The 26,834-nt window shown below is 39.6% G+C and overlaps 1 protein-coding gene across 1 annotated transcript in view; it reads right to left on the bottom strand.

The window, feature by feature from the left end:
• Positions 1 to 26,834, bottom strand: part of LOC126190990 (ankyrin repeat domain-containing protein 12-like) — a 115,230-nt gene that overhangs the window by 16,662 nt on the left and 71,734 nt on the right. Inside the window, exon 5 of the mRNA XM_049931666.1 lies at positions 16,498 to 16,565. Within this exon, the coding sequence (XP_049787623.1) occupies positions 16,498 to 16,565 (68 nt within the window). The remainder of the gene's footprint in view (positions 1 to 16,497; positions 16,566 to 26,834) is intronic.

Raw genomic sequence — 26,834 nt, 5'->3', positions numbered from 1 at the left:
CTGGGTGGGAACTACTCAGGGGAGACATCATCAGGAAAAGCAAGACTGGCATACTTCAGGTTGAAGCGTAAAATGTTAGGTCCCTTAATCAGGTAGGTAGATTATGGAATTAAAAAAAAGAAATAAAGAGGCTGAAATGAGATAAAATGGGACTTAGTGGAATGTTGTTGTAAGAAGAACAGGACTCCTGGCCAAGTTTTTGCAACACAAATTCAGAAAAAAATTGTAGAAGTGGGTCTAATACATAATAAAATAGTAATGCAGGCAAGCTACTTTGAACAGGAATGCACCATGGAGGAGTGAGATGTTCGGATACAGTATTACTAGTGTCCTGCTTGACGCAGTCAAGTCGATTAAACATCTGTGCGTAATGTTACAAAGTGATACAAGGTGGAACAAGCATGTGAGAACTGTGGTAGGGAAGCCAAATGGCTGACTTTGATTTATTGGGATAATTTTAGGAAAGAGTGGTTCAGCTGTAAAGGAGATTGCATATGGGACACTGGTGCGACATATTCTTGAGTACTGCTCAAGTGTCTGGGATCCATACCAGGTCGGGCTGAAGGAAAACATCGAAGCAATTCAGAGGCGGGCTGCTAGATTTGGCACCAGTAGGTTCGAACAACAATTAACTGTTACGGAGATGCTTCGGGAGCTCAAATGGGAATCGCTGGAGGGAAGGCGACGTTCTTTTTGAAAAACACTATTGAGAAAATTCAGAGAACCGGCATTTGAAGCCAATTTCCCGATTCTACTGCTGCCAACATATATTGCACGTAAGAACCACAAATATAAGATACAAGAGATTAGGGCTCATATGGAGGCATATAGGTAGTTATTTTTCCCGAACTATTTGCAAGTGGAACAGGAAAGGAAATGACAAATAGTGCTACAGCGTACCCTCTGCCATGCACTGTATGATGGCTTGTGGAATCCATTTAGATGTAGAACAGCAAATCTAATGTGCAAGGTCTGTTCAAAAAATTCTGGAACATTTGTAATTTTGCACCTGTGATTAATGTGAAAGTTTTATTGTTTTATGTCTTTTAGTTACTGTTCAGTGCTGTATTGAGTATAATGTTGTGTGTCACAGTTTGCAAATTTCGAGATGGCAGAGTTCGAGGAGCAGCGCGTCTACATTAAATTTTGTGATAAACTCAAGAAAACCTTTACACACTAAATGATGCAGGAAGCCTACAGTGATGAGTGCTTAAGCAGTATTTAGTGTTACGACTGGTTCACACAGTTTAAAAATGGCTGGACAGAAGTTAAAGTTGACCCTCATTCAGGATGCCCTCTGACATACACCAACAATGCTCATGTCAGGAACGCCAATGAAACTGTGCATCCCAATTGCACAAATAAGAATGAGATGTTCCTTATGAGAATCATAACTGGTGACATTTATGATGTTGAGACCAATGTTCAATCTTCACAATGGATTATCCAAGGCCGAAAAAAGCTCATCAGGTCAGGTCAAGTGTCAAAGCAATGACAAACAAACTTGGGGACAACAATACAGAAAGAGAAGTGGGTGAAGATGAGACAAGAGATACAATACTGTGAGGAGGATTTTAAAGAGCACCCAAAACACCTGGTGTAGATGACATTAAAACTTTTCTATCGAGATATGAGACAAGTGAACACACTCAGACTTCAGAAAGAATGTAGTACTTCCAGTTCCAAAGATTGCAGGTGCTGACAGGTGTCAATACAACTGAACTATCGGCTAAAGTCACGGTTGCAAAATATTGACTTGAATTATTTACAGAAGAATGGAGAAATTGGTAGAGGCCAGTCGTCATCAACATCAGTTTGGGTTCTACAGAAATGTAGTAACATGTACAGCAATACAGACCCTATGACTTATTTTGGAAGATAGGCAAACCTACATTTGTATATTTGTAGAGAAAGCTTTTGACAATGTCCACTGGACTACACTCTTTGAAATTTTGAAGTCAGGAAGGATAAAGTACAGAAACTGAAAGGTTATACATATATTGTACAGAAACGAGGTGGCCACTGTAAAGTGTCTTAGGACATGAAAGTGATGCAGTAGCTGGGAAGGGAGTGAAGACAGGGTTGTAGCCTATCCCTGACATTATTCAGTCCTTACACTGAGTGAGTTTTGAAATGGAATTAAAGTTCAGGGAAAAGAAACAAAAATTTTGCTGCAGTTTGGAAGTGACATGTTAATTCCATCAGAGATGGCTAAGGACTTCTAAGAGCAGTTGAATGCAATGGGCAGTGTCTTGAAAAAGACAATAGTCAAAGCAAATTGATTTATGCTGAGGGAATAATATTAGGAAATGAGACACTAAAAGTAGTAGAAAATTTGTCAGTTTCATGTTCCATGGATTATTAGTATGATTAATCATAACAACGTGGAATGAATCATTTTAAATATACATTTGTAAATACGGTCACACACTGGCCATTTACAAGGGTGGCTTTTAAATACAGATGTGACCTACTACTACTCACTGACAACCTTTTACAGATAAAAACAGAAATAATTCTAGGGAATAGACTTTATTCGGAAGATACATTTTTAGTTTGTTTTCAACTTTAATCTTGCTAATACATATGTTTGCATAGTCATCTTCCACAGCAGCTTTTAATGAACAGGAAAACACTGTGGCAGTGCAGAATGAAACAAAGTTAAGAAAGTCAGTTGTAAATCGTACAGCGCAGGAAATACTGAAGACTGCCAAAAACTGCCAAGTGCAGATGTAAAATGAAGTCTGTCGACACCAACCACTGCTAGCAGGAAGGGAAGGAGCAGATTATGTGAAGGAACACCATTGCAGTCAGCTCAAGAAGGATAATCTATAGTAACAGATTTAACTTTGCTGTCTATCAAACCTTTTACATCACTAGGTATGTGATAAAAAATGCACCCTTTTTTGTGGTAAAGACAATCTTAATTTGGAGCAATGAATGGCAACAGGTAGAATTCACATTTCTAGATCTCCAGAAAGCATTTGATACCATGCCCCACTACAGACTCAATGGAGGTACTTGCATATGAAATAGGTTCCCAGGTATGTGAGTGACTAAGACTTTAAAAATAATAGGATCAAGTATATTGTCCTTGATGCCAAGTGCGCATCAGAGACAAGGGTATCGCCAGAAGTGCCCAAAGAAGTGTGATAGGATTGCTTTCATCCTCGGTATATAAATGAACTGGCGAACAGGGTAGGCAGCAATCTGCGGTTGTTTGCTGCTGATGCTGTGGTGTACAGAAAGGTGTCTAAGTTGAGTAACTATAGGAGGATGCAAAATGACTTGGACAAAATTTCTCATTGGTGTAATGAATGGCAGCTAGTTTTAAAAAGTAGAAAAATGTAAGTTAACGCAGATGAGTAAGGAAAACAAACCCATAATGTTCGGATACAGTATTAGTAGTGACACAGTCACATTGTTTAAATATCTGGGCATAAAGTTGCAAAGCGATATGAAATGGTACAAGCATGTGAGGAGTGTGGTAGGGATGGCAATAGTTGACTTTGATTTACTGGGAGAATAATTTGAAAGTGTGGTTCACTGTAAAGAAGAGCAATTATAGGATGCTAGTGTGACATAGTCTTGAGTGCTGCTAGAGTTTTTGAGATCCATACCAGATTGGAATAAAACGAGACATAAAAGCAATTCAGAGGCGTGCTGCTAGATTCACTACCAACAGGTTCAAACAACACACAAGTGTTATGGAGATGTTCGGGAACTCAAAAGGGAATCTTTGGAGGGAAGGCAACACTCTCTTCAAGGAACACTATTGAGAAAATTTAGAAAACCAGCATATGAAGCTCACTGCAGAATGTCTACTGCTGCCAACATACATTTTGCACAACCATCATGAAGATAATCTACAAATAACTAGGGTTCATATGGTGGCTTGTAGACAGGCTTTTTCCCCTCCCTCTATTTGCTAGTGGAAAGGGGAAAGGAAGTGACTAGTGTACCCTCCGCCATGCACCACATGGTAGCTTGAGTATGTATGTGGATGCACATTTTTTCTTCTGGAATTTCAATTACGTACATCCTTGTTCCTTTTGAACTGCAAAGCATTATCTACAACAAATTTCATTAGGGAATAAATATACTATGCAGCATCAGTCAAAATACCCAATTCCTTAAACAGATGTCTTCAAGATGATCGTGGGTGAGCACCATGAATAACTCTTACAGCAAGGTTTTGAGCAATGAATACTCTCTTAAAGATGAGTTAGCCTACAACATGATTCCATATGACATTGTTGAATGAAAGTGAACTGTGTGTGTGTGTGTGTGTGTGTGTGTGTGTGTGTGTGTGTGTGTGTGTCCCATTCCCCATGTAACCATGGACCTTGCTGTTGGTGGGGAGGCTTGCACGCCTCAGCGATACAGTTAGCCATGCCATAGGTGCGACCACAATGAAGGGGTATCTGTTGAGAGGCCAGATGAACATGTGGTTCCAGAAGAGGGGCTGCAACCTTTTCAGTAGTTTTAGGAGCAGCAGTCTGGATGACTGACTGGTCTGGCCCTTTAACATCAGCCAAAACAGCCTTGCTGTACTGGTACTGCAAATGGCTGAAAGCAAGGGGAAACCTACAGCCATAATTTTTCCTGAGGGCATGCAGGTTAAATGGTTAAATAGTGATGGCACCCTCTTGGGTAAAATATTCCAGAGGAAAATAGTCCCCCATTCAGATCTCCAGACGGCGACTACTCAGGATGTCGTTATCAGGAGAAATGAAACTGGTGTTCTACAGATGGGAGTGGGGAATATCAAATCCCTTAATCGGGCAGGCAGGTTAGAAAATTTAAAAATAGAAATGGAAAGGTTAAAGCCAGATATAGTGGGAATTAGTAAAGATTGGTGGCTGGAGAAACAGGGCTTCTGGTCAGGTAAATACAGGGTTATAAATACAAAATGAAATAGGGGCAACGCATGTGCAGGTTTAATAATGAATAACAAAATAGGAACACAGGTAAGCTGTAGTGAACACATTATTGTAGCCCAGTTAGACAAGAAACTCACGCCCAACACAGTGGAACAAGTTTATATGACAACTATATCTGTGGATGAGGAGAAGACAGAGGAAATGTATGATGAGGTAAAAGATTATCCAGGCAGTAAAGGGAGACAAAAACTTAATAGTCAGAGAGGAGTGGAATTCGACAGAAGGAAAAGGAAGAGACAGAATAGAAGTAGGTGAATGCAGACTGAGGGAAAGGAACAAAAGACGAAGCCGTCTGGTAGAATTTCGCACAGAGCATTACTTAATAACAGCTAACAGGTGGTTTAAGAATCATGAAAGAAAGTTGTATAGGTGGAAGAGACCTGGAGACACTGGAAGGTTTCAGACTGATAATATAATGGTAAGATTTTGGAACCAGATTTTAAATTGCAAGACATTTCCTACGGCAGATGTGCACTCTGACCACAATTTATTATTATAAACTGCAGGTTAAAACTGAAGAAACTGTAAAAAGGTGGGAATTTAAGGAGATGGGACCTGGAAAAATTGAGAGAACTGGAGGTTGCAGATAGTTCCAAAGGAAGCATTAGGGAACAACTGACAAGAACAGGGGAAAGGCATACAGTACAAGAAGAATGGGTAGCTTTGAGAGATGAAACAGTGAAGGCAGGAGAGGATCAAGTAGGTAAAAAAGACAAGGGCTAGTAGAAATCCTTGGCTAACTCAAGAGAATTTGAATTTAATTGATGAAAGGAGAAAATATATAAACGCAATAAATGAGGTAGGTGAAAGGGAATAAAAACATCTAAAAAATGATATCAACAGTAAGTGCAAAAAGGCTAAGCAGGAATGGCTGAAAGACAAATTTAAGGAAGTGGAATCATATATTGCTACGGGTAAGATAGGTGCCTCCTATAGGAAAATTAAAGAGACCTTTGGAGAAAAAGAGAACCTCCTGTATGAATATCAAGAGCTCAAATGGAAAACCAGTCTTAAGCAAAGAAGGGGAAACAAAGGTGGAAGGGGTATATACAGGGTCTATACAAGGGAGATGCACTTCAGGGCAGCATTATGGGAATGGAAGATGACATAGATGAAGAAGACAAGGGTGATATGATACTGTGAGAAGAATTTGACTGTGCACTGAAAGACCTAAGACAAAACAAGGCTCCAGGAGTACAGAATATTCCTCTAGAGCTACTGATAGCCTTGGGAGAACCAGCCATGACAAAAGCCTTCCATCTGATGAGCAAGATGTACGAGATAGGGGACATACCTTCAGACTTTAAGAAGAATATAGTAATTCCAATTCCAAAGAAAGCAGGTGTCGACAGGTGTGAAAATTCCCAAATCATCAGTTTAATACGTCAAAGTTGCAAAATACTACCACAAATCCTTTAAAAAAGAATGCAAAAGCTGATAGAAGCCGATGTTTGGGAAGATCAGTCTGGATTCTGGAGAACACGTGAAGCAATATTGACCCTATGACTTCTCATAGAAGATAGGTTAAGGAAAGATAAACCTATATTTATAGCATATGTAGACTTGGAGAAAGCTTTTGACACTGTTGACTGGAATACTCTCTTTCAAATTCTAAAGGTGGTAGGCGTAAAATACAAGGAGCAAAAGGCTATTTACAATTTGTATAGGAACCACATGGCAGTTATAAGAGTCAAGGGGCATGAAAGGAAAGTAGTGGGTGAGAAGGGAGTGAGACAGGGTTGTAGCCTAGACCAGGTGTTATTCAATCTGTATATTGAGCAAACAGTAAAGGAAACCATTGAAAAATTTGGAATACGGATTAAAGTCCAGGGAGAAGAAATAAAAACTTTAAGGTTTGCCAATGACATTGTAGTTCTGTCACAGACAGCAAAGGACTTTGAAGAGCAGTTGAATGGAATGGACAGCTTCTTGAAAGAAGTATATAAGATGAATATCAACAAAAGCAACAGGAAGATAATGGAATGTAGTCAAATTAAATCCAGTGATGAGGGAATTAGATTAGGAAATAAGACAGTTAAAGTAGATGAGTTTTGCTATTTGGGCAACAAAATACCTCATGATGGGTGAGGTAGGGAGGATATAAAATGTAGACTGGCAATGGCAAGAAAAGTGTTTCTGAAGAGAAACTGTTTAACATCAAGTATACATTTAAGTGCCAGGAAGTTCTATCTGAAAGTATCTGAATGGCATGTAGCCATGTATGGGAAGTGAAACATGGGTGATAAACAATTTAGACAAAAAGAGAGTAGAAGGTTTTGAGATGGGGTGCTACAGGAGAATGCTGAAGATTAGATGGGTAGAACATGTAACTAATTAGGAGGTACTGAATAGAATTGGAAGAAGTGAAATTTGTGGTACAACCTGACTAAAAGAAGGGATCAGTTGGTAGGACACATTCTGAGGTATTAAGAGATCACCAATTTAGTACTGGAGGGAAGTGTGGGGGGTAAAAATCACATAGGGAGATGAATAAAGTATGCAGATTCAGAAGGATGTAGGTTGCAGTAGTTACTCAGAAATAAAGAGGCTTGCACAGGATAGTGCAATATGGAGAGCTGCATCAAACCAGTCTTTGGACTGAAGACAACAACAACAACAACAACAACAAGTCTTATCTCTCCTCAATAATTGCAATGATCCAATGGGCAAATGTGGCTGAACTAAGTTGTTTCAGGGGGTCAAAAATGTGTTTCTCTAGTTTCAGTTCTCATTAATACAGACACCAAAAATTTTTGAATTTTCCACTCTCATTATTTCCCCACTATGTCCTACACTAATCATTGGTATAGTTTCTCTTGCTGTGCAGCACTCAATATGTTGTTTCTTTTTAAAAACAAGATTGAGACCATTTACAAAGAATTAGTCAATGTACTTTTAGAAATTTTATTTACCATTCGTTCTGTTGCTGTATATCTGTTACAATACTAGTATCATCCACAAAAAGAACTAATTTTGCTTCTTGTGTATTAGACAGAAGATCATTTACATATGAGGAACAGCAGCAGACATAAGAGTGAGCCTTGAGTAACCCCATATATGATTTCTCCCCAGTCAGATTACTTACATTAACTGACTTATTAAACACAATTTTCTGCAGTCTTTTATAATGAGGTGACAAAAGTCATGGGATACATCACAATATCATGCCAGACTTTTTGTTCAGCGTAGCACAGCAACTCTATGGGTATGATCAAGTCGTTTGAAGTCTCCTGCAGAAATACTGAGCCATACTATAGCCGTCTAGTGTGAAAATGTTGCCAGTGTAGGATTTTGTGCATCAACTCACTTCCCAATTATGTCCCATAAATGTTTGTTGGAATTCATGTCTGGCAATCTGGTTGGCCAAATCATTGCTCTGATTGTCCAGAATGTTCTTCAACCAATCGTGAACTATTGTGGCCTGATGATATCGTGCATTGTCATCCATAAAAATTCCATCGTTACTTGGGAACAAGAAGCCCGTGAATAGCTGCAAATGGTCTCCAAGTAGCCAAACATAACCATTTCCACCAGCTAAACACAGCCCACACCATTATGGAGCCATCACCTACTTGCACAGTGTCTTGCTGACAACAAGTCCATCGCTTCATGAGGTTTGTGCCACACTCAAACCCTATAATCAGCTCCTATGAACTGAAATCTGGACTCATCTGACATGCCATGGTTTTCCAGTCAGTCCAGCCAATAAGATCACAAGCCCAGGAGCGGGGCTCAAGGTGACGTGCTGTTAACAAAGGCACTTTCATCCATTGTCTGCTGACATCGTACATTAACGCCAAATTTTTGCCACACTGTCCTAAAGAAACTGTTCACTGTAGGTCTGACGCTGATTTCTGCACTTTCTCCACGGAGTGATGCATATCTGTTAGCAGACAACTTTGAACAACCACTGCTGCTCTCTGTCATTAAGTGAAGGGCATCAGCCACTGTGTTAGTTGTGAGAGGTAATGCCTGAAATTTGGTAACTGCAGCACCCACTTGATACAGAGAATCTCTGAATATTGAATTCTGTTGCTTCCCATTGTGCAGCCATAATCAGTCAAACTTTTCCTCACAAATCACCTGAGTACGTATGACAGCTCTGCCAATGCACTGACCTTTTATATCTTGTGTAAGTGATACTACCACCAACTGTGTATGTACATATCAGTATCACATGACTTTCATCGCCTCAGTGTAGAAAGGGGTAGCATCCACTGATTGGCTAGAGTATTAGTTCCATAAAACCTCAGTTTATCTGAGATAATATTGCAATTCAAACAGTCAAATGCCTTAGAAACGTCACTTTAAGTACAAACAAGTGCCATTTTCTTCTTTAGTGCTCGTAAAGTTTGGTGAGTGAGTGTGTAAATGGTATTCTCAACTGAGCAACTCTTCTGGAATCCGAAGTGCAACTTACTGAGGATATTACTGTTGCTCCAGTGGGATACTATTCTATGTATAGAATACATCACCTCAAAATTTTGGAAAATGATTTTAGTAGTGAAACAAGTCAGTAGTTGCCCTTCTTACAGAGGGTGATAACAATGGCGTATTTCAATCCCTTTGCAAAAATGCTATGAGTTAGTGATCAACTACATATTTCAGGAAAGACAGCAGTTATTATAAGGGAACAAGTCTTTAGTACTCTGTTGGAAACACCACTCAATCAAGATGAGCTTTTATTTTTGTGAGAAAATACAATTTTCTGAACTTCAGAAGGAGAAGTTGGCAAGACATTCATATGACTGACCTCTATGCTTTTTCAAAATATGCTTTGATCTTTTCCTTTAACTGTTTGTCTTTTTTCTAACTGTGTCTTTTTTCTACTACATTTAATAATGATTAAACACATTTGCTATTTGTGACTGATCATTCGTAGCCTTTCCATTTAAATCAATAGTGTCATTTCCTGTTCTACGGCCTGTTCTCACACCTCTTTTTACTAGATTCCATATAGATCTAAGTTTGCTGTCAAAGTCTATGACTTCTGATGATATATGGATGTTCCCCAACCTTTTAGTAACTTTCCTTACTAATTTGAGCAATTTTTGTAGTGCGCAACTACTGTAAGTCCTTTACTTGTTCTACTAACAGATACATTACCCTTTTTCTTTCACAAGATACTTAAATACCTCTAGCGATCCATGGTTTTTTTTACATGGCTGCTTAATCCCATCTCTGATTAACTTATGTGGAAAGTGTGGTGTCACCGCCAGACACCGCACTTGCTAGCTGGTAGCCTTTAAATCGGCCGCGGTCCGTTAGTATGTGTCGGACCCGCGTGTCGCCACTATCAGTGATTGCAGACTGAGCGCCGCCACATGGCAGGTCTAATCTAGAGAGACTCCCTAGCATTCGCCCCAGTTGTACAGCCGACTTTGCTAGCGATGGTTCACTGTCTACATATGCTCTCATTTGCCGAGACGACAGTTTAGCATAGCCTTCAGCTACGTCACTTGCTACGACCTAGCAAGGCGCCATATTCAGTTACTATTCTGAACAGATAATATTGTGAATCATGTACCGTCACGAGCGACGTTCATCATTAATGGATTAAAGTTAAGTATGAAACTAATTACGTCCACATTCTGTATTCTCATTCTTTGTCATGTTCCAGACCTCACATCAATATAGTTCTTCCCTCCTCACGCCAGCTGTGTGAGCTAAAACACAGGAATTTCAGCCTCCTCTAGTAACACGGTGTTGGCTCTTCAGCCAACACAACAGAAAGTATTTTAAAATAATGATAAATTCATATCTTGGAAAAGATTAAATTTTCTGTCAGCATTTGGTTCCTTACAAAGTTCATCTCATGCCATCTCTTTTAAATTATTCCTAAATATCTTTGCCCTGTAGTCACTAATTATTCTGATTTCCACTGAATAGTATCTACAGCACGTGGTGTTTTCTTATTTTCTTGCTTTGAGCTTCGTAAGAGAAAATATCATCAATTAGGTTCCTACTGTCTTTATCCACCTACATTCGAAAATTAATTACCGATATCAAATTGTGCAATCCAAATAAGGTTTCCAGATCAGTTTTTCTATGACATTTCTTTAGAAAATCACACAGAAATCACCACAGACTTAACTGCTCACTGATGTCTGACAGATAACATAGTAAGGGATCTAGGTGCCTCTATTACAATTAAACGTAAACTATTTTTCAATTTTAATTCACATGCACACCACTTCTAAGTGCTGATCACAACAAAATACTTGTGTCAATGTTTTTTGAGCTTGTATTCTGTCTTAAGAACTCCTTTTTCTAAATTAGTTCCACACAAGTAAGATGTCAGAGTGTAATCTTTCAACTTCCCTAACCTTGTGGTTACATGGTGCTCAGGTAGGCATAGGACGTCTATCTCCATGGTTCTCTCAATTTTCCAGAAACACAAGAACCTCTCCTATCTTATTACTCCTCCTATATTCTGATGAAATAAGCTAAGCTTACTTTTCATGCATTCCTCAGTTATTTTAATATATTTCACAATAAGACACCTTAAAGAAGGTACACCTCTGACACCAGTAACCGAAGAGATCTTACTTTGTGTGATAGTGCTAACCCTATACATTTTCTGCAAGATGCTGAGCCACCTTACTTTTCCATCTCTTATTTCCACCTCTCAACTGTATCAATAGGCACTGTACACTTATGAGATTTCATTCCACTTAGCGGCAACCTGCTCAACTCCTTGTTCACATGACCCACAGTGGGATTAATCCAGGCCTGGTCATTGCAGTGTAGAATCTCCAGAAGACTCTTGCTTATGCACATAGTTGCTGCTCCTATTTCTTCCAGTCATCCATAATCCTGTAATTTCTGTCTTCAACCAAGCTGTTCCCTGCTCCACCTACTATGATCGCTTGATTTTCTTGACAAAAATCTTTCCAGAAATTTTCCATGTCCTGTCAACCTGGCTAAATTTGCTTCACAATGGTTGTGACCTGGTACCCAGTTCCTTATTTGTCCTGTATCATCCAGCCTACACCCCTGCCATGGCTACTACCTCGTAGCAAGACTCTTCTTCCCAATCTCTTTTGGTACCTACATACACTTAGTTTGCTGCACCCTGCTATGACCTTCGCTGGATAACACTATTCCCCTCTTACTTCAGGTAAGAAGTTAGACTTATTAGATATTGCAAGCTCAAATGTGTAAGTCTAAGAGCTGTTCTCCTTTCACCCACTGTTTGTCACCTTTACTCAGTTCCCACAGTCCTTTTCCCCCTTCAGCCTTTCTAGGTCAAATTTTGCATCATCTAATTCAGCCTGGAGGGCACAAATCTTTGCTTCCTCTTCAGCAATTCTCCTGACATTTTTGCACAGCCTGCAGTTCCTTGGGAGAACCTGTAAGGATTCCTCAGTCATTTCCCACTATGATCACCTCAATGGGACTCCAACCCTTAATCTAAACATACAATTCCCTGTCTGATTAACCGAAGGCAACATCCACACTTATCACACACTGCAATACAGATTAAATACTTAGAAATAGACTCAAATAACTTTACACACTTTCCGCTAAATGTATACTTGTTATTTATGATCCATAAAAGTTACGCCTATAGATTAGTGTTTCAGGTGCTCTTTCAACTGCAGTATCTTAAGTTATTCACAATAAAATATAACTTTCAATCCCTACGTGCTGTGAGTATTACTTGAAGTTAGACAATGTTTACTATTGGCAAAAATAAGGTGTATTACGAGTTCTTTGGGCAGCAAATTAACTAGTGATGGTCACAGAAGGGAAGATACAAAATGCAGATTGGGAACAGCAAGAAAAGCATTTCTGAAAAAAGCTATTCATTAACTTTCAATCAAAAACTTTTCAGAAGTTATGTGTCTTGAATATAGCACTGTAGGGATGTGAAACATGGATGACACGCAATTCAAAGAAGACAAACTTTTGAGATGTTGTGCTACTGAAGAATGCTCAAGATTAGAAAGTAGATCAAATAACAAATGAGGAGGTATTGAATCGAACTGGGAGCAAATTGAAATTTATGGTGCAACTTCACTACAAGAAGGGACAGGTTGATGGGACCAAGAAATTGGCAAACTTCTTGGCAGGTTAAAACTGTGTGCTGGACCAAGGCTCGAACTCGGGACCTTTGCCTTTTGCAGGCAAGTGCTCTACCATCTGAGCTACCCAAGAACGACTCACGCCCTGTCCTCACAGCTTTACTTCCGCCAGTAACTCATCTCCTACCTTCCAAACTTCACAGAAGCTTTTCTGCAAATCTTGCAGAACTAGCACTCCTGGAACAAAGGATATTGCGGAGACATGGCTTACCCACAGCCTGGGGGATGTTTCCAGAATGAGATTTTCACTCTGCAACGGAGTGTGCACTGATATGAAACTTCCTGGCAGGTTAAAACTGTTACTGGCAGAAGTAAAGCTGTGAGGACAGGGTGAGAGTCGTGCTTTGGTAGCTCAGATAGTAGAGCACTTGCCCACGAAAGGCAAAGGTCCTGAGTTCGAGTCTCGGTCCGGCACACAGTTTTAACCTGCCAGGAAGTTTCATATCAGCGCACTCTCCGCTGCAGAGTGAAAATCTCATTCTGAAGAAATTGTCAATCTGATACTGGAAGGATAAAAATTGTAGTGGGCAGCCAGTAAACAGGTTGAAACAGATGTAAAGTGTGGTAGTAGCACAGATGTGAAGAGGCTTGGACAGGATAGGCTAACATGGAGAGCTGCATCAAACTAGTCTTTGGACTGAAGACCACAACACAACAGCACTCACACAGTGGACCTAATATGACTGTGTTCCAAAACTATTGAGCTTTTCTTATAATAGCTCTGATCATTATCAACATTCTGTTACACACACTAATTTGTCAATGCACGATGAGGGTACCCAGAACTCTCTCCCTGGGTGAGCAGACACACCACATTCAGGTGTGAACTAGAAACTTTCATGCCTGGAGCAAAATATCAATTTCTTAAGCTCTAATGTGAAGTGTGATGAACTGCGGGTTTCTAAGTCTGGTGCTACAGCAGCAGTTAACTATGCAGAAACAGCAATGTGCAACAAGATCTCTGCACTATATCCATGAATCATCATCATCATCATCATCATCATCATCATCATCATCATCATCATCATCATCATCATCATCATCATCATCTGGTAGTTAGGTGTAGTTTTTCTCCACTAAGGGTAACAAATGACTACAAACATTAATGCTTGAAAGACAAATTATCGTCAAACAGCACTTTGTCCTTTGTAATGTTAATGCACATCGATTGTAATTTGCTCGCCAATTTTATGAGTTCCCTTTGTCATTCAACAGTCATGTCATGTCATTTTATTGTCCAGTCGACATGCCAGCAAACTGAATACAGTAGCTTTCCAGATAATTCTGTCTAGCCCACATTTCCTCATTTTGGACCTTTAAGTGATTCATATATTAGTTTTGTGGCTCTGCACATTTCTGTAGCAAGACTTCAGCTCATAGTATCTAATATGATTTGGCAGATAGGTATCTGCCATATGAACAATACATACAATCTGCCATAACTAATGCTTGGTGGTTATGCTGCTGCAAGTGTGTGGGAACTGGTGTGCATCCCATTTATACATACACTCCAAGAGCACAGCTTTTACAATACATCTCTACACACCTCAACAAGCTCTTTGTACCTAAACCACCCCTCAAATCCATCAAAAGCACTGGTATTATTATGGCAAACAACACATACTTTCATTTATTTCTCAAAGTAAATTCTTCATCAAGGCAAAGCAACAGCTTAACACTTTCACTCAACTGAAATCCTCCTAATCCTCTTTCAAATCTTACTCCACTTTTCTGGATTTTGACCTCCCAGTCAACACCTCTCAACCCCCCCCCCCCCTTCCAAGACAATCAGCGGCAGCCCACTCATTACACAGTACCATCCAGGCCATCAAAGCTTCAATAGATTAGCCCTCAAGAGCTAAGATGTTCACCTGAAAACTCTGTCATGACATCACCTCTTCCTGATACACCTACATCTATATTCCTACTAAAAAGCCACTGTATGGTGTACTGCAGTACCAATACAGTTCATTTTCTTTTCCCTTCTACTCATAAATGAAGAGAGAGAAAAATGATTCTCTAAGCCTCCACAAGAGCCCTAGTTTCTTTTACCTTGTCTTTGCAGTGCTTATACGAAATGTACATTGATGGCAGCTTAATTTTGCTGCAGTTAGTGGCAAATAGCAGTTCTCTTACATTTTCTCCATAGTGTCTTGTGCAAACAAAGTCATCGTCCCTCCATGGATTTCCCATTTGAGTGCATAAAACATCTCCATAATATTTGTATGTTGATAAGAATCTATTGGTAATAAATCTAGAATCACATATCTGAATTGCCACAATGTCTTCCTTTAATCAGACCTGGTAGGCATTCCATACACTATTCAAGAATGGGCTGTATCAGTGTTCTGTAAGTGGTCTCCTCCTCAGATGAGCTACACTTTCATAAAATTCACCTGATAAACCAAGGTCTACAATTTGCCTTTTTTCCTGCATTAGTTTACATTTTTCTGTATCTAGATCATGCTGCCCATTCGTAACACCAATAGAAATTCCATCTCAGTCATTCTGTATCATCCTTGTCACTCAGTGACAATATTTTTACCATATACTACATTGCAATACTTTCCCGTATAATACATTATCATTAGTAAACATTTGCAGACTGCTGCTCACCCTACCCATCAATTCGTATGGAGCATTCCTGACGATACCCTTGTCTCTGATGAACATTTGCCGCTGAGTATGACACATGGGTGTTCTATTACTTACAAAGTCTTTGGGCCACTGACATGTGTGGGAACCTATTCTGTATGCTTGGACCTTTATTAAAAGTGAGCAGTGGGACATTGTGTCAAGCACTTCCTGGATATCTAGGAATATGGAATCTGCTAGTTGCCCTTCATCCATGGCTCACAGGATATCATGGGAGAGAAGGACAAGCTGAGTTTCTCGCAAGTGATGCTTTGTAGATCTGTGCTGATTTGGGGACAGAAGCTTTTCTGTCTTAAGGGAACTTACTATATCTGAATTTAGAAAATGTCAAGCATTCTGCAGCAAACCAATATTAAGAATATTTGTCTGTAATTTTGCAAGTGTTCTTTTATCCTTTTACATACAGAAGTCACGTGCACTTTTTTTTCCAGCCACCTGGGATTGCACTGGGTGAAAGATTCACAATAAATGTAAGCTAAGAAGGAGCCAATGGTGTGGAATACTCTGACAACCGAATATGGGTTCCATCTAGATCTGGCAACTTGTTTGTTTTTAACTATTTCAGTTGCTTCGCAATGTCCGGGATGCCTATTGCTCTGTCCTCCATAAGGGAGCCTGTTCAACACTCAAATGGTGGTATGTCTGTACAACTGTACTGCATGAATGATTCCTTGAAAGTTAAATTTAAAACTTTGGATTTCCTTTTGCTGTTTTCTATTGCCACACCAGTCATAGCTTTGTCACCAATAATAAAGCTGCTGGATACAAATATTCATAAACCCCTGTTTTGAATCATTTTTGTTTCCACTTACCAGGCAATGAGAGGTTTACACAGCATTCTGCAGGAATCTTCACACTGTCAAAAACATCATCAGGAATGCTAAGGAAGGAAACAAAAAGCATGAATCAGTACACACACACACACACTCTTTATAGGAGAGCAATAGTTTACTTTAAGAAACTTAAAAATATTACAGCCAGAGTGGGTTGAGGAATGTAGGAGAGTATTGTGAAGATAGAAGGAAAGAATGAAGAGGTGGTGGAAAGAAAGGGGGAGGGCTACAATGAGAAATAAAATGATCATCTAAGTCAGAGATCCGATAGGCTAGTGTGTGTGTGTGTGTGTGTGTGTGTGTGTGTGTGTGTGTGTATACAAATGGCCTGATGAGACTGTTCAGACTAAGAAGAAGGTTATACCACCTGACCTTGCAATCCCTGTAGTGTTCCAACCAGCCTCTGTGTCTAGCATTTTAACTTTTTATGAATAAATAGTTAATCTTAGTAGCACTCTACCAAACCCCAGTATCTTCCTCTTACGAAAAGTCATTTCACACAAGTGTATTGTGATACCAACAAGCAGAAGAATATATAAAAACAATCCATATTTCATACAAAAAGATTACTACAGCTGATTTAATAACGATACTGGAAAATTTCTGTTATGGAGCTCCAGGAAGAATCCCAAAGCTGATAAAATACAATTTGTTTCTCTGTCACTTTACATTGGTTGGTTGTGGGTTAAGGGACTGAAAGACAAGGTCATCTGACCCTCAGTCATGGGACAGTTCATCTGGAGTTAATGATATCAGCCAGATATCAGATTGAATTGGTATTGTAAGGTAAGTAGGTGTGGTAAAATCGAAGCAATGTTGCGCCAGGGAAGAAAAATAACTGCACTAGAGATGAAAGTACAGTGTCAAGCCAACTTGCAGGGCAGAGAGCAGATGAGCTTCATCCCACATTTAATCCCCAGAGACTCTACACAGGGGTATGATGCTAATTCCTTCTAGCTGAAGGTGAGAAGATCAATAATACTAAAAGTGAAAAGGATAAAAGCCTTATGGTCACCAGTAATCAGTCAACAGTAAAAGAAGGTGCCACAAATAATCAGATCAGCACGTGGGTCGACATAGTTGAGAGTCCTCGAGGGCTCGTGTAGCGGAGGCAATCCTCCCACAACTGTCCCACCCCCCCTCCCACCCCTACCCCCCAATCTGCTACAGAGAATACTTTAAGATTGAAACAAAACCATCTCTCTCAGAGGAAGCATAAAAGCAGTTTCTGTCATCAGTATCTTAAAACAAGAAACTTAAGGTCTGGTCTTCACCAGTGTGTTAATGAAGAGGCACTGCCTACAAAAATAAAACAGGTTGCAGCAGGAAAAGGACTAACTGCATCTACAGGTAATTAAAAACAGAGTAAAGGAGAGATGACCAAGACGGCTAGCAGAGGTATGGTCTTGGGACCACCAGGCCCCACAACGCAGCAGAAGGCAACCCAACACAACCTGCCCGACCCTACCCCTAAGGTAGTTTAAAACATTAAAACTGAGAATGAAAACCAGACTCTTTAAGGAATCAAAGAACCAATTTGACTGTATGTACATCATCTGCCATCATCAGAGACAACAGAATACTTGGATCATCATGCTTGGTGTGGAGAGCCAGAAAGAGGGGACATTCTACCAGGATATGATCTACTGCCTACGACGCTCTACAAAAATGATATGGGGAAGGCTCATTTTATAATATAAACTATGGCTTAATCTGGTATGATTGATTCGGAGACAATATGGGATGGTGGAGTCCTTCCCAGAGGAACTGAATGAGGAGTACCAGCAGTTGCTGTCTCCTCAATACAGTTTATTAGAGAGGGCATTAGCCCACCAGACGTTCAGAGTGAGTAGAAGCCTCATCTGCACCCACAAACATGCACCCGGGATCATCAAAGCAATTTCTGGGCAAATAGTATATTCTCCAGTCAAACAGTCAGCCTGTCTGTTCCTTGGGTTACCCACATGACTTAGGAGTCAGAGAAATACAACTGCACACACAGGTAACACAACTAAGGTCAGGTCAGAAGATCATGAATATGAGATATTAGAAAATGACAAGAGTATTATTGATCAGTGGCTTGGACACTGCTCATTGAGCCACTATTAATTAAAATGCAATCTAGGGTGGTATATTTAATAAAAAATATGACTTAATGGCTATCGGTTTCTCTATAAAGATACTACCTATTACAAGCAACAAATGATGTTACGAGCCAAGACATATAAGTACATCCCAGCCCATCTACAACTTAAAGTAATCATTGTAAATGATGGCAGCAACCTAACACTCCTGAAGAACAGGCACACAAAGGTCATGGGGCGATGAACTGTAGATTGTTCAAATAAATCTGTCATAATTCGTGGTCTGGGTACAAACAGACAAGGAATGCATGGGAATATACAGTGGACACACTTTAAAAGAGAGGCAGGGGGAGGGGGGAGGGCGAGGTTCAGGCATAGGGGCTTGAGACAGTTTCCAACCGTGAAAGCTCACCACAAGGCAACCGTCAGGTGTTTGACTCTCCACCTCCCCCTCTCCCCCAAAAAATGGTAAGTCTGATGATTAGGAAATTGTCTTCTACATCACACTCTTCAAGCCACTTTATGGTGTGTGGTGGAGGGTACTTTTTTACCGCTAAATGAGCCCTCCAACCATGCTCCACTCACGAAAAGCGCATGGGAAGAATGACTGTCGGCAAGCCTCTGCATTGGCTAAGTGAAATGCCCTCCCCAACATAAATTTCAATTCATATACCTAGCTTATTTCCCCCCTACATGACATTTAAATGTCTCGGGGAAAATTTAATTGTAAGATCTGTAACATCACTTACGGTACAAGACTTCTCCTTTATGTCCAGCGATTTCTGCATAGTAAGCAAGACGACACAGGTTTGAGTCCTGGTCATGGCACAAATTTTAATTCATTTTTCCAGCTTCCATGATTATCATAGATAAAGATGAGACTTAAATGTCTCAGGGAAAATTTAATTGCAAGATCTATAAGACCACCTTAAGACCTTACTCGGAACATATTTGTATAGGGAATATTGCACGATTCTTTGAATTTTTTCGATTTGTTTTCCACGTCTTCGTCCTTGTCACCGAATATTTGATGCTGACTGCTCAGATACTCTGAAATTTGTATCCTGTTACTCCTGCTAAGCAAATATATCTTCCTGCCTTTCTTAATGTTCTTTGTCAGGTCCATTGTGATAGATGCTATCACAGCCTTATGATCACTGATACCTTCCATTACGTTAACTGATTCGATAAGCTCAGGTCTGTTTGTTGCCGGGAGGTTTATGATCGTTAGCCTTATGAGTTGGTTCTCTAACTATCTGCTCAAAGTAATTTTCAGACAAGACATCCAGAACAATGTCACATGAATCCTTGTCTCTGGCACCAGCACTGATAGCATGAAACTCCCAATCTATACCTGGAAAGCTAAACTCATCCTCTATTACAATAGAAAATCGGGAAAATTACTAATGACATTCTGCAAGTTCTGTCTGAAGCACTAGAGCTCCTAACCCAGGCAGTCTACAAAGGCATCCGATTACCATTTTTGACTGATATTTGATGCTTAACTTCAGCCAGATTAATTCAGAATCTGAATCTGTGAATAACCTCAGGAGATTTTATCGAATTATTTACTGCAAGAAACACGCCACCACCATTGGTGATTAATCTATCCTTACGATAAATATTACAATCTGAAGTTAGGATTTCATCGTCATTAATGTCTGGTTTCAATTAAATTTCTGTTCCTAATACTATCTGTGCTTTATAACCTTCAACAAGAGATACTAATTCTAGGACCTTTCTTTGGATGCTCCAGCAGTTTACTAATATCATATTAACCTTTTCTATCTCAGTTTTGAGGACATTGTGGCTAATTTATCAGGCAAATCGTCTCTGATCCCAAGGGAGGGTTTCTCTAAGCTATAAAAGCCCTCCATATACACCACACGGACGCTGCTAACCTAGTAGCCACTTCCTGCATGTAGTGGACACCTGACCTATCAAGGGGAGCCCTGCATTTCTGTACCAGACAGTGGTGGTTGAGAAATTCGCACCTCTGGTTTAGACCTTCCAATCCGCTCCAAACCAGAGGACCGCGATCAACCCTGGGAACAATGCTACAAATAGACAGCTTAGCCTGCACCACGCATGCAATGCTAGTTGCCTTCATCAAATCAGCCATTCACTGAAAGGAGCCAAGGATGCCCTCAGAAACCAAGCGGAAGGCATCATTTGTGCCGACATCTGCCAATATATGCATCCAGTTGCAGCCACTGCGCTCAATAACTGCTGGCAGGGCCTCTTCCACATCACAGACGAGACAATCATCACTGCTATAAACACAAATACAAGAATCAGACATAGAAACAGTGCATTGATCATATTGCATGTCACAGTTGTACACAATTACAGTTCCACCATCACATACTGTTACAAGTAATCACGTAGACTGAACATAATTACGATGAAACACATTCCGATCCAATTCAGGCACATACAAACATTAGTCTAACCAAGCCCACTGTTTACAAATCCACAGCAAACCTCAGTTCATATCATACTGGATAGCCAATGCCCTTTGTTTATTGGCCATATGTGAAAGAATGAATGAAGCTAAAAAATTTATAAATAAAAATACAGAAAATTCAAATAGTAAATACAATAAAACACAATTTGCCTGAAGGCATGCAATTCAAAAATCATTATGACAAGTGTTACATTATGTCATACTTTACAGCCAATGCCCTCTATTTTTACTGCCCACATGTAAAAGAATGTAACGTAATGTAACATTTGTCTTAATGATTTTTTGAATTGTGTGCCTCCAGACGAAATTTTATTTTATTACAGTTACTTTTTGGATTCCCTGTATTTTTACACATAATTTTTTTTTATGTTTAACACACTCTTTTACCTATGGTCAATAAACAGAGGGCTTTGGTTATCCAGTATGACGTAAACTGGGGTTAGCTGTATGAATCTATCAACAGTGGCCTCAGTTGGACTAATGCTTCTACATGCCGAAGTTAGACTGGAATATGTATCATTATACTCTCTTTGTCAGAAAGTAGGAACAAATGCTGTTTTTCTGTTACCTGGTACTTGTTCATCCTTGAAATGACCTTTGCCACGTTTCTGTGCACACGCATTAGTGGCAGGGCTGTGCTTAGCAACACACTGTTTGGGTTCTTGGTGCATTAGTTACAGTGACACAATGAATGAGGTCTGTGAGCAAGGAGTGAACATTAAGTTCTGCATCAACCTCAGCAAAACTCTTAGTGAAACATGGACAATGATTAAGCTAGTATATGCAGGCAAGGCACTTTCAAGAAGTCAGGTTTTCGAGTGCCACAACAGGTTTCCTGACTGGAGAGATTCAGTGCAAGACAACCCAGAGTTGATTGTCAGTCTACAGCACATACCGATGCAAACAGGCAGTGTGTAACACATTGATGCAAGAAGACCATCATATCACTGTGCATGCAATATCAGAAGAACTTAATTTGAATCGTCATGTGTGTCATAAGATTTTATGCAAAGATTTAGAGAAATGGAATCTTATTGCAAAACTCATCCCTTGCACCCTAACAGATGAACAGAAAGAGGAAAGATGAAGAATTTCTGCTGAACTACTGGACAGAGCCAGACGTAATCCCAGATTTCTGTAAAAGATTATTGCTGGGGATGAAAGTTGGTGCTACCAGTGTGAACCTCACACGAATTGTCAATGTGCTGAGCGGTGGAGCCATGGATCACCAGCCTCGAAAAGAGTCAAACAACAACCTTCAAGAACAAAGACAACAATCACATTCTTTGATAGTAAAGGATTAATTCATCATCAGTATGTTCCTCCAGGTCATATAGTGAACCAAACTCTTTACACTGAAAGTCTTGAAATGTTTGCAACAAGCAAATTGATGTCACCGTCCTGATGTGTGACATTCTTAGGACTGGTTCTAATTGCATGAACAATGTGAGACCCCATACTGCTTTACCTGTTACCAAGACGTTCTGTTTCTGCCATCCCACATCCACCATGTTCACCTGACTTCTCATCTAGCAATTTTTTCTTTTTCCAAGAGTGAAAAAGTGACTGTAAGGAAAGCCTCATCAAGATATCACAGACAGCCAAGAGGTTGTGACAAATGAGGTTAACAAGCAATTCAGTAGAAAATTTTTCTGCTTGCTTTCAATACCTCCAGAAACATTGGCAACTGTGTATTGATAGCCAAATACTTTGACAAGAACCAGGATCACTACTTAGTAGATGATTATTTTGTAGACGCAATTTTGTATTTTTTAAAAAAAACCTGTCTGGTAACCTTTCCGACAACGAGAGTAATTATGCTTAGTCTACATGACTATTTATAAAGGCACATGACTGTGGAATTTTGATTGTGTACAACAACTGTGACATGGCATTTGATCAATGGGCTGTTTCTATGCCTGATTCTCGTATTTGTATTTATAGCACTGATGATAGCTGCAGTGTCAGCTGAAATCGCTCTGCAATGCAATAAAAAAAAGACATACGACATTACGACCAATGCTGACCTACTGTCTGTTCTCAAGTAGTAACAGTTTTTATGATTTAACATTTGAGCTACTCTTACCACCACAGCAGACGACTCTCCAGAGTAATCGATCCTCAAAGAGGGAAAAATTTGTATGTTTGCAGTTTTTTGAACACGGATGATTAAAATTACACAAGGGTCCAATATTGTGCCTGCGTTGTTTGCTAGCAATTTGTTTTTCCCTCCTGGAGTAATTTAAACTACATTGAAACTGTACAAATTCCACTGGCTTGTAATTTCGGCACTGATACCATTTAGTAACACACATTTAAATTAAATGTATTTGCAATTGTGAATAATGACAACCATCAGCTGTAGGGTGGAATGACGACAATGAAAATTTATGCTGGATGAGACTCAAACCCAGATTTACTGCTTGTCATGAGCGATTGCCTTACCATGATGCTACCCGTGCACAATTCATGGTCAAACCCAAACTTTCATATGTCGTGAACCCTGAACTCCATTAAGTATATTCTCGTACAGGTCAGACGCTGAACTTTCAAGTTGTCATTCCATGCTACAGCTGATGGTTGTCATTATTCGCAATTGCGAATAAATTTAATGTATTTTAGAACAGCTGTAGTCCCTGCAGTGCCTATTCCTTTGGACACGCATGCATGTCCAAAGGAACTTTGCATTGTAATCAAAATAACACAGGCACTGCAATATCATAAGACACATTTACTTGAGAAAGAGATAGATATCAATGCCAATACAGTTTCAAAAACTCTTGTATTTTTGGCTATATTTTAGCTGCAGTAGTGCATGGTCTTAAGTGTGGCAATCAGCAATCTGCATGCTCTCACATTCTCAATATAAGATTTGTAAATCAAATGCACGTTTGACAAACAGCACCAGTTCACAAGAACTGTTAAGAATTATGAAAAAATAAATGCTTTATTAAGAAGCTAAGACTTTACATTACCAGACGTGAAAAAAAAAAAAGAAACAATTTGTTAACCATGCTGTTTTTTTCAAAAATCTTAGTGGAACTAAAAACGAACACAAAATGAAAATTGGCAGTTCTCTTTTTTCACAAGGAAAGTAAAATTTCTGATGAAGAAATAGCTAGCATAGTCTTACATACCTTCAAGCATTTTTACAGTGTGAACTTAGAGAAGTGTATTTTCCTTCTTTCCCAAAGCATTCTAGCATGGAATGCTTGAATGAGTGTGAGAGATGTCAAATGCAGTTGCTCCTTGTGTGCAAAGCAACTACACTGACATTTGTTGGATTTCCAAGGCATTACAAGCACTGAACAATTCGAGCAAGCACGAACACCAATGCAGACATCTGGTACAGATGTCTGCATTGGTGCCATACAAGCTTTTTAATCCAAGCATTTCAGTCTTTGACTTTCATACTTATTGTTTTCTCTTGATTCTTGTACATACTGTACATTACCCATCTTTCCCTGTGGTTTACTCCTATTTTTCTTTGTAATTTCTAACACCTTGCTCCATTTTAAATCCTCGAGTGCTTTTTCTAGGTCGACAGATCCCATGAATACATCCTAATTTTTCCTAAGACTTTCTTCCATTATCAATTGCAATGTCAGAACTGTCTTCCTGGTGTCTATCTTTTTGAAAAGTAAATTGATCAACACCTAACAAATTCTCAGTTTTCTTTTTCATTCTTCTGTATATTATTCTTCTTAGCAATGTGGATGCATGAGCTACTAAGCCAACTGTGTGATGGTTCTCACACTGATCCATTCTTGCTATCTTCAGGACTGTGTAGCTGCTATTTTTCTGGAAGGCTCCTGATACTTCTAGACTCATATTCTGCAAACCAACTAGAACAGTCATTTGGCTGCCACTTCTCCAATTTTTTTCTAGAAATTCTGAAGGAATGTTATCTCTATTTTCTGTCTTACTTGACTGCAAGTGTTTCAAAGTTCTGTTTAACTCTTATTCTAATACTGGACCCCTATATCTTCCATATTGACTTCTGTTTATACTACTTCATAAGGCAGTTCCTCACCTTCAAAGCAGCCTTCAATGTGCTGTTTCTACCTGTCCATTATTCTTCTGTGCTGCACCAAAGGTTATGTTCACTTTTCTATATCATGGGTCAGTCCTCCCGATCATTTCTGTTTCAGTTTCTTGAGATTTTTCCTGCAGCCATTTTTCCTTGGCTTCCCTGCGCATTCTGTTATATGATTTCTAAGTGACATATTGCTGTATCCGTGTCTTTCCCTGAACATGGTGCATTTACTTCAATTGATTGATGAAAGAAGGATTTCTTCAGTTATCCAAGATCACTTCAAAGTTGCCTTCCTTATCTTTATATTTGTCCATTCATTTTCTGTGTGTGCCTTTATGAGATATCCATTCCTTTTTCAAATGAACTGCCTACTGTGGCATTCATAATAACAGCATATAAAGCCTTAGAGAACTTCAGATATGTCATCAATCCTCATTTCTTCAGTATGCCACTTTTTTCCACATTGATTCTTCTGGACAATATTGAAACTCCAGTCTAACTCTTCATAATTAAATTGTGATCCAAGTCTGTATCTGCTTCTGGTACATCTCACAGTCCAATATCTGACTGCAGAATCGATGTCTAGCCATGACATAATCCAACTGGAACCTTCCTGTCTCTCCAGTCCTTTTCCAAGTATACCTCTTCAACTGGGGATTTTTGAACAGTATATTCACTATTATTAGCGGAAAGCCCTTATTCTCTCACAACTGTTTCTTCTGTTCCTTCCCCTACTAGTATGTCTTAATTCTCAATAATTGTTAGATCATCATCTCCATTTACACAATGGGAACTACACTAAATGCAGAAGTTGTTGACACACAGTGAGGGTTAGTCACCTGTCCAACAGAGGTCACTTGTGCACCACACCAATGGCAGTAAGGAACAGTGCAACACTCAGCATGGAACCCTGTAGGATGGCATTCTCTTGGACCCAAATTGATAGGAGGTATAGAAACTAATGAATAAAAAGTGGTAAGACACCTTGAATTCCTGTCATGGAATGCAAGTGCAATATGATGGCACCAAAAGGTGCCACATGCTTTACATAGGTCAAAAACAACAGCACTCAGAAGTTGGTATTTAGAAAAATCCTGCGGATTGCTGTTTCCGATGTAAGCAGTTGGTAAGTTGTGGATCATCCCTTTCAAAAAACACACTTGCAAAAGACAAAAGGCCCGGTGATTTGAGAACCCAGCTCAATTGTCATGCTATCATCCTTTCAAGCAGTCTGCAGAGCACACTGTTGAGGTTGATCAATCTGTGGCTGTCTATGGACATTGGATTTTTGACTGAGGTGATGACATTACCTCTCTACTGCAAAGGGAAAACACCTTCCAGCCAAATACAGTTGAAGAATCTTATTAAGAATTGAACCCAAGTCTGGAGCCTGATCACAAAATGAGTCACGAGCTTAAAGTGATTCCCAGTCAGTGAAAGGTTCATTGTAGAATCCAGAATTACAGAGATTAATGAATAAAGGATATCTTCAACTTGTCCTTTATGCATTCGGAAAGTAGCTGGATAACAAGAGGATGCTGACACTGTCACAAACTGTGATTGAGACGTTTTCAGCAAGAACCTAATCACTGGTAGAAATACCACCATGAAGAAGACCCAGAACAGTTGTTAATGTTTGTTAGCCCACTGGACAAGGGAGCTCAGCTCACACTTCAGGTGAAGATTCATGCTCTCCCAAGGCAGAGATGATGCACTCCTGGCATCCATT

The sequence above is a fragment of the Schistocerca cancellata genome, chromosome 6 (genome assembly GCF_023864275.1).
Source record: "Schistocerca cancellata isolate TAMUIC-IGC-003103 chromosome 6, iqSchCanc2.1, whole genome shotgun sequence".
Lineage (NCBI taxonomy): Eukaryota > Metazoa > Arthropoda > Insecta > Orthoptera > Acrididae > Schistocerca > Schistocerca cancellata.
This window is presented reverse-complemented; position numbering and strand designations above follow the sequence as displayed.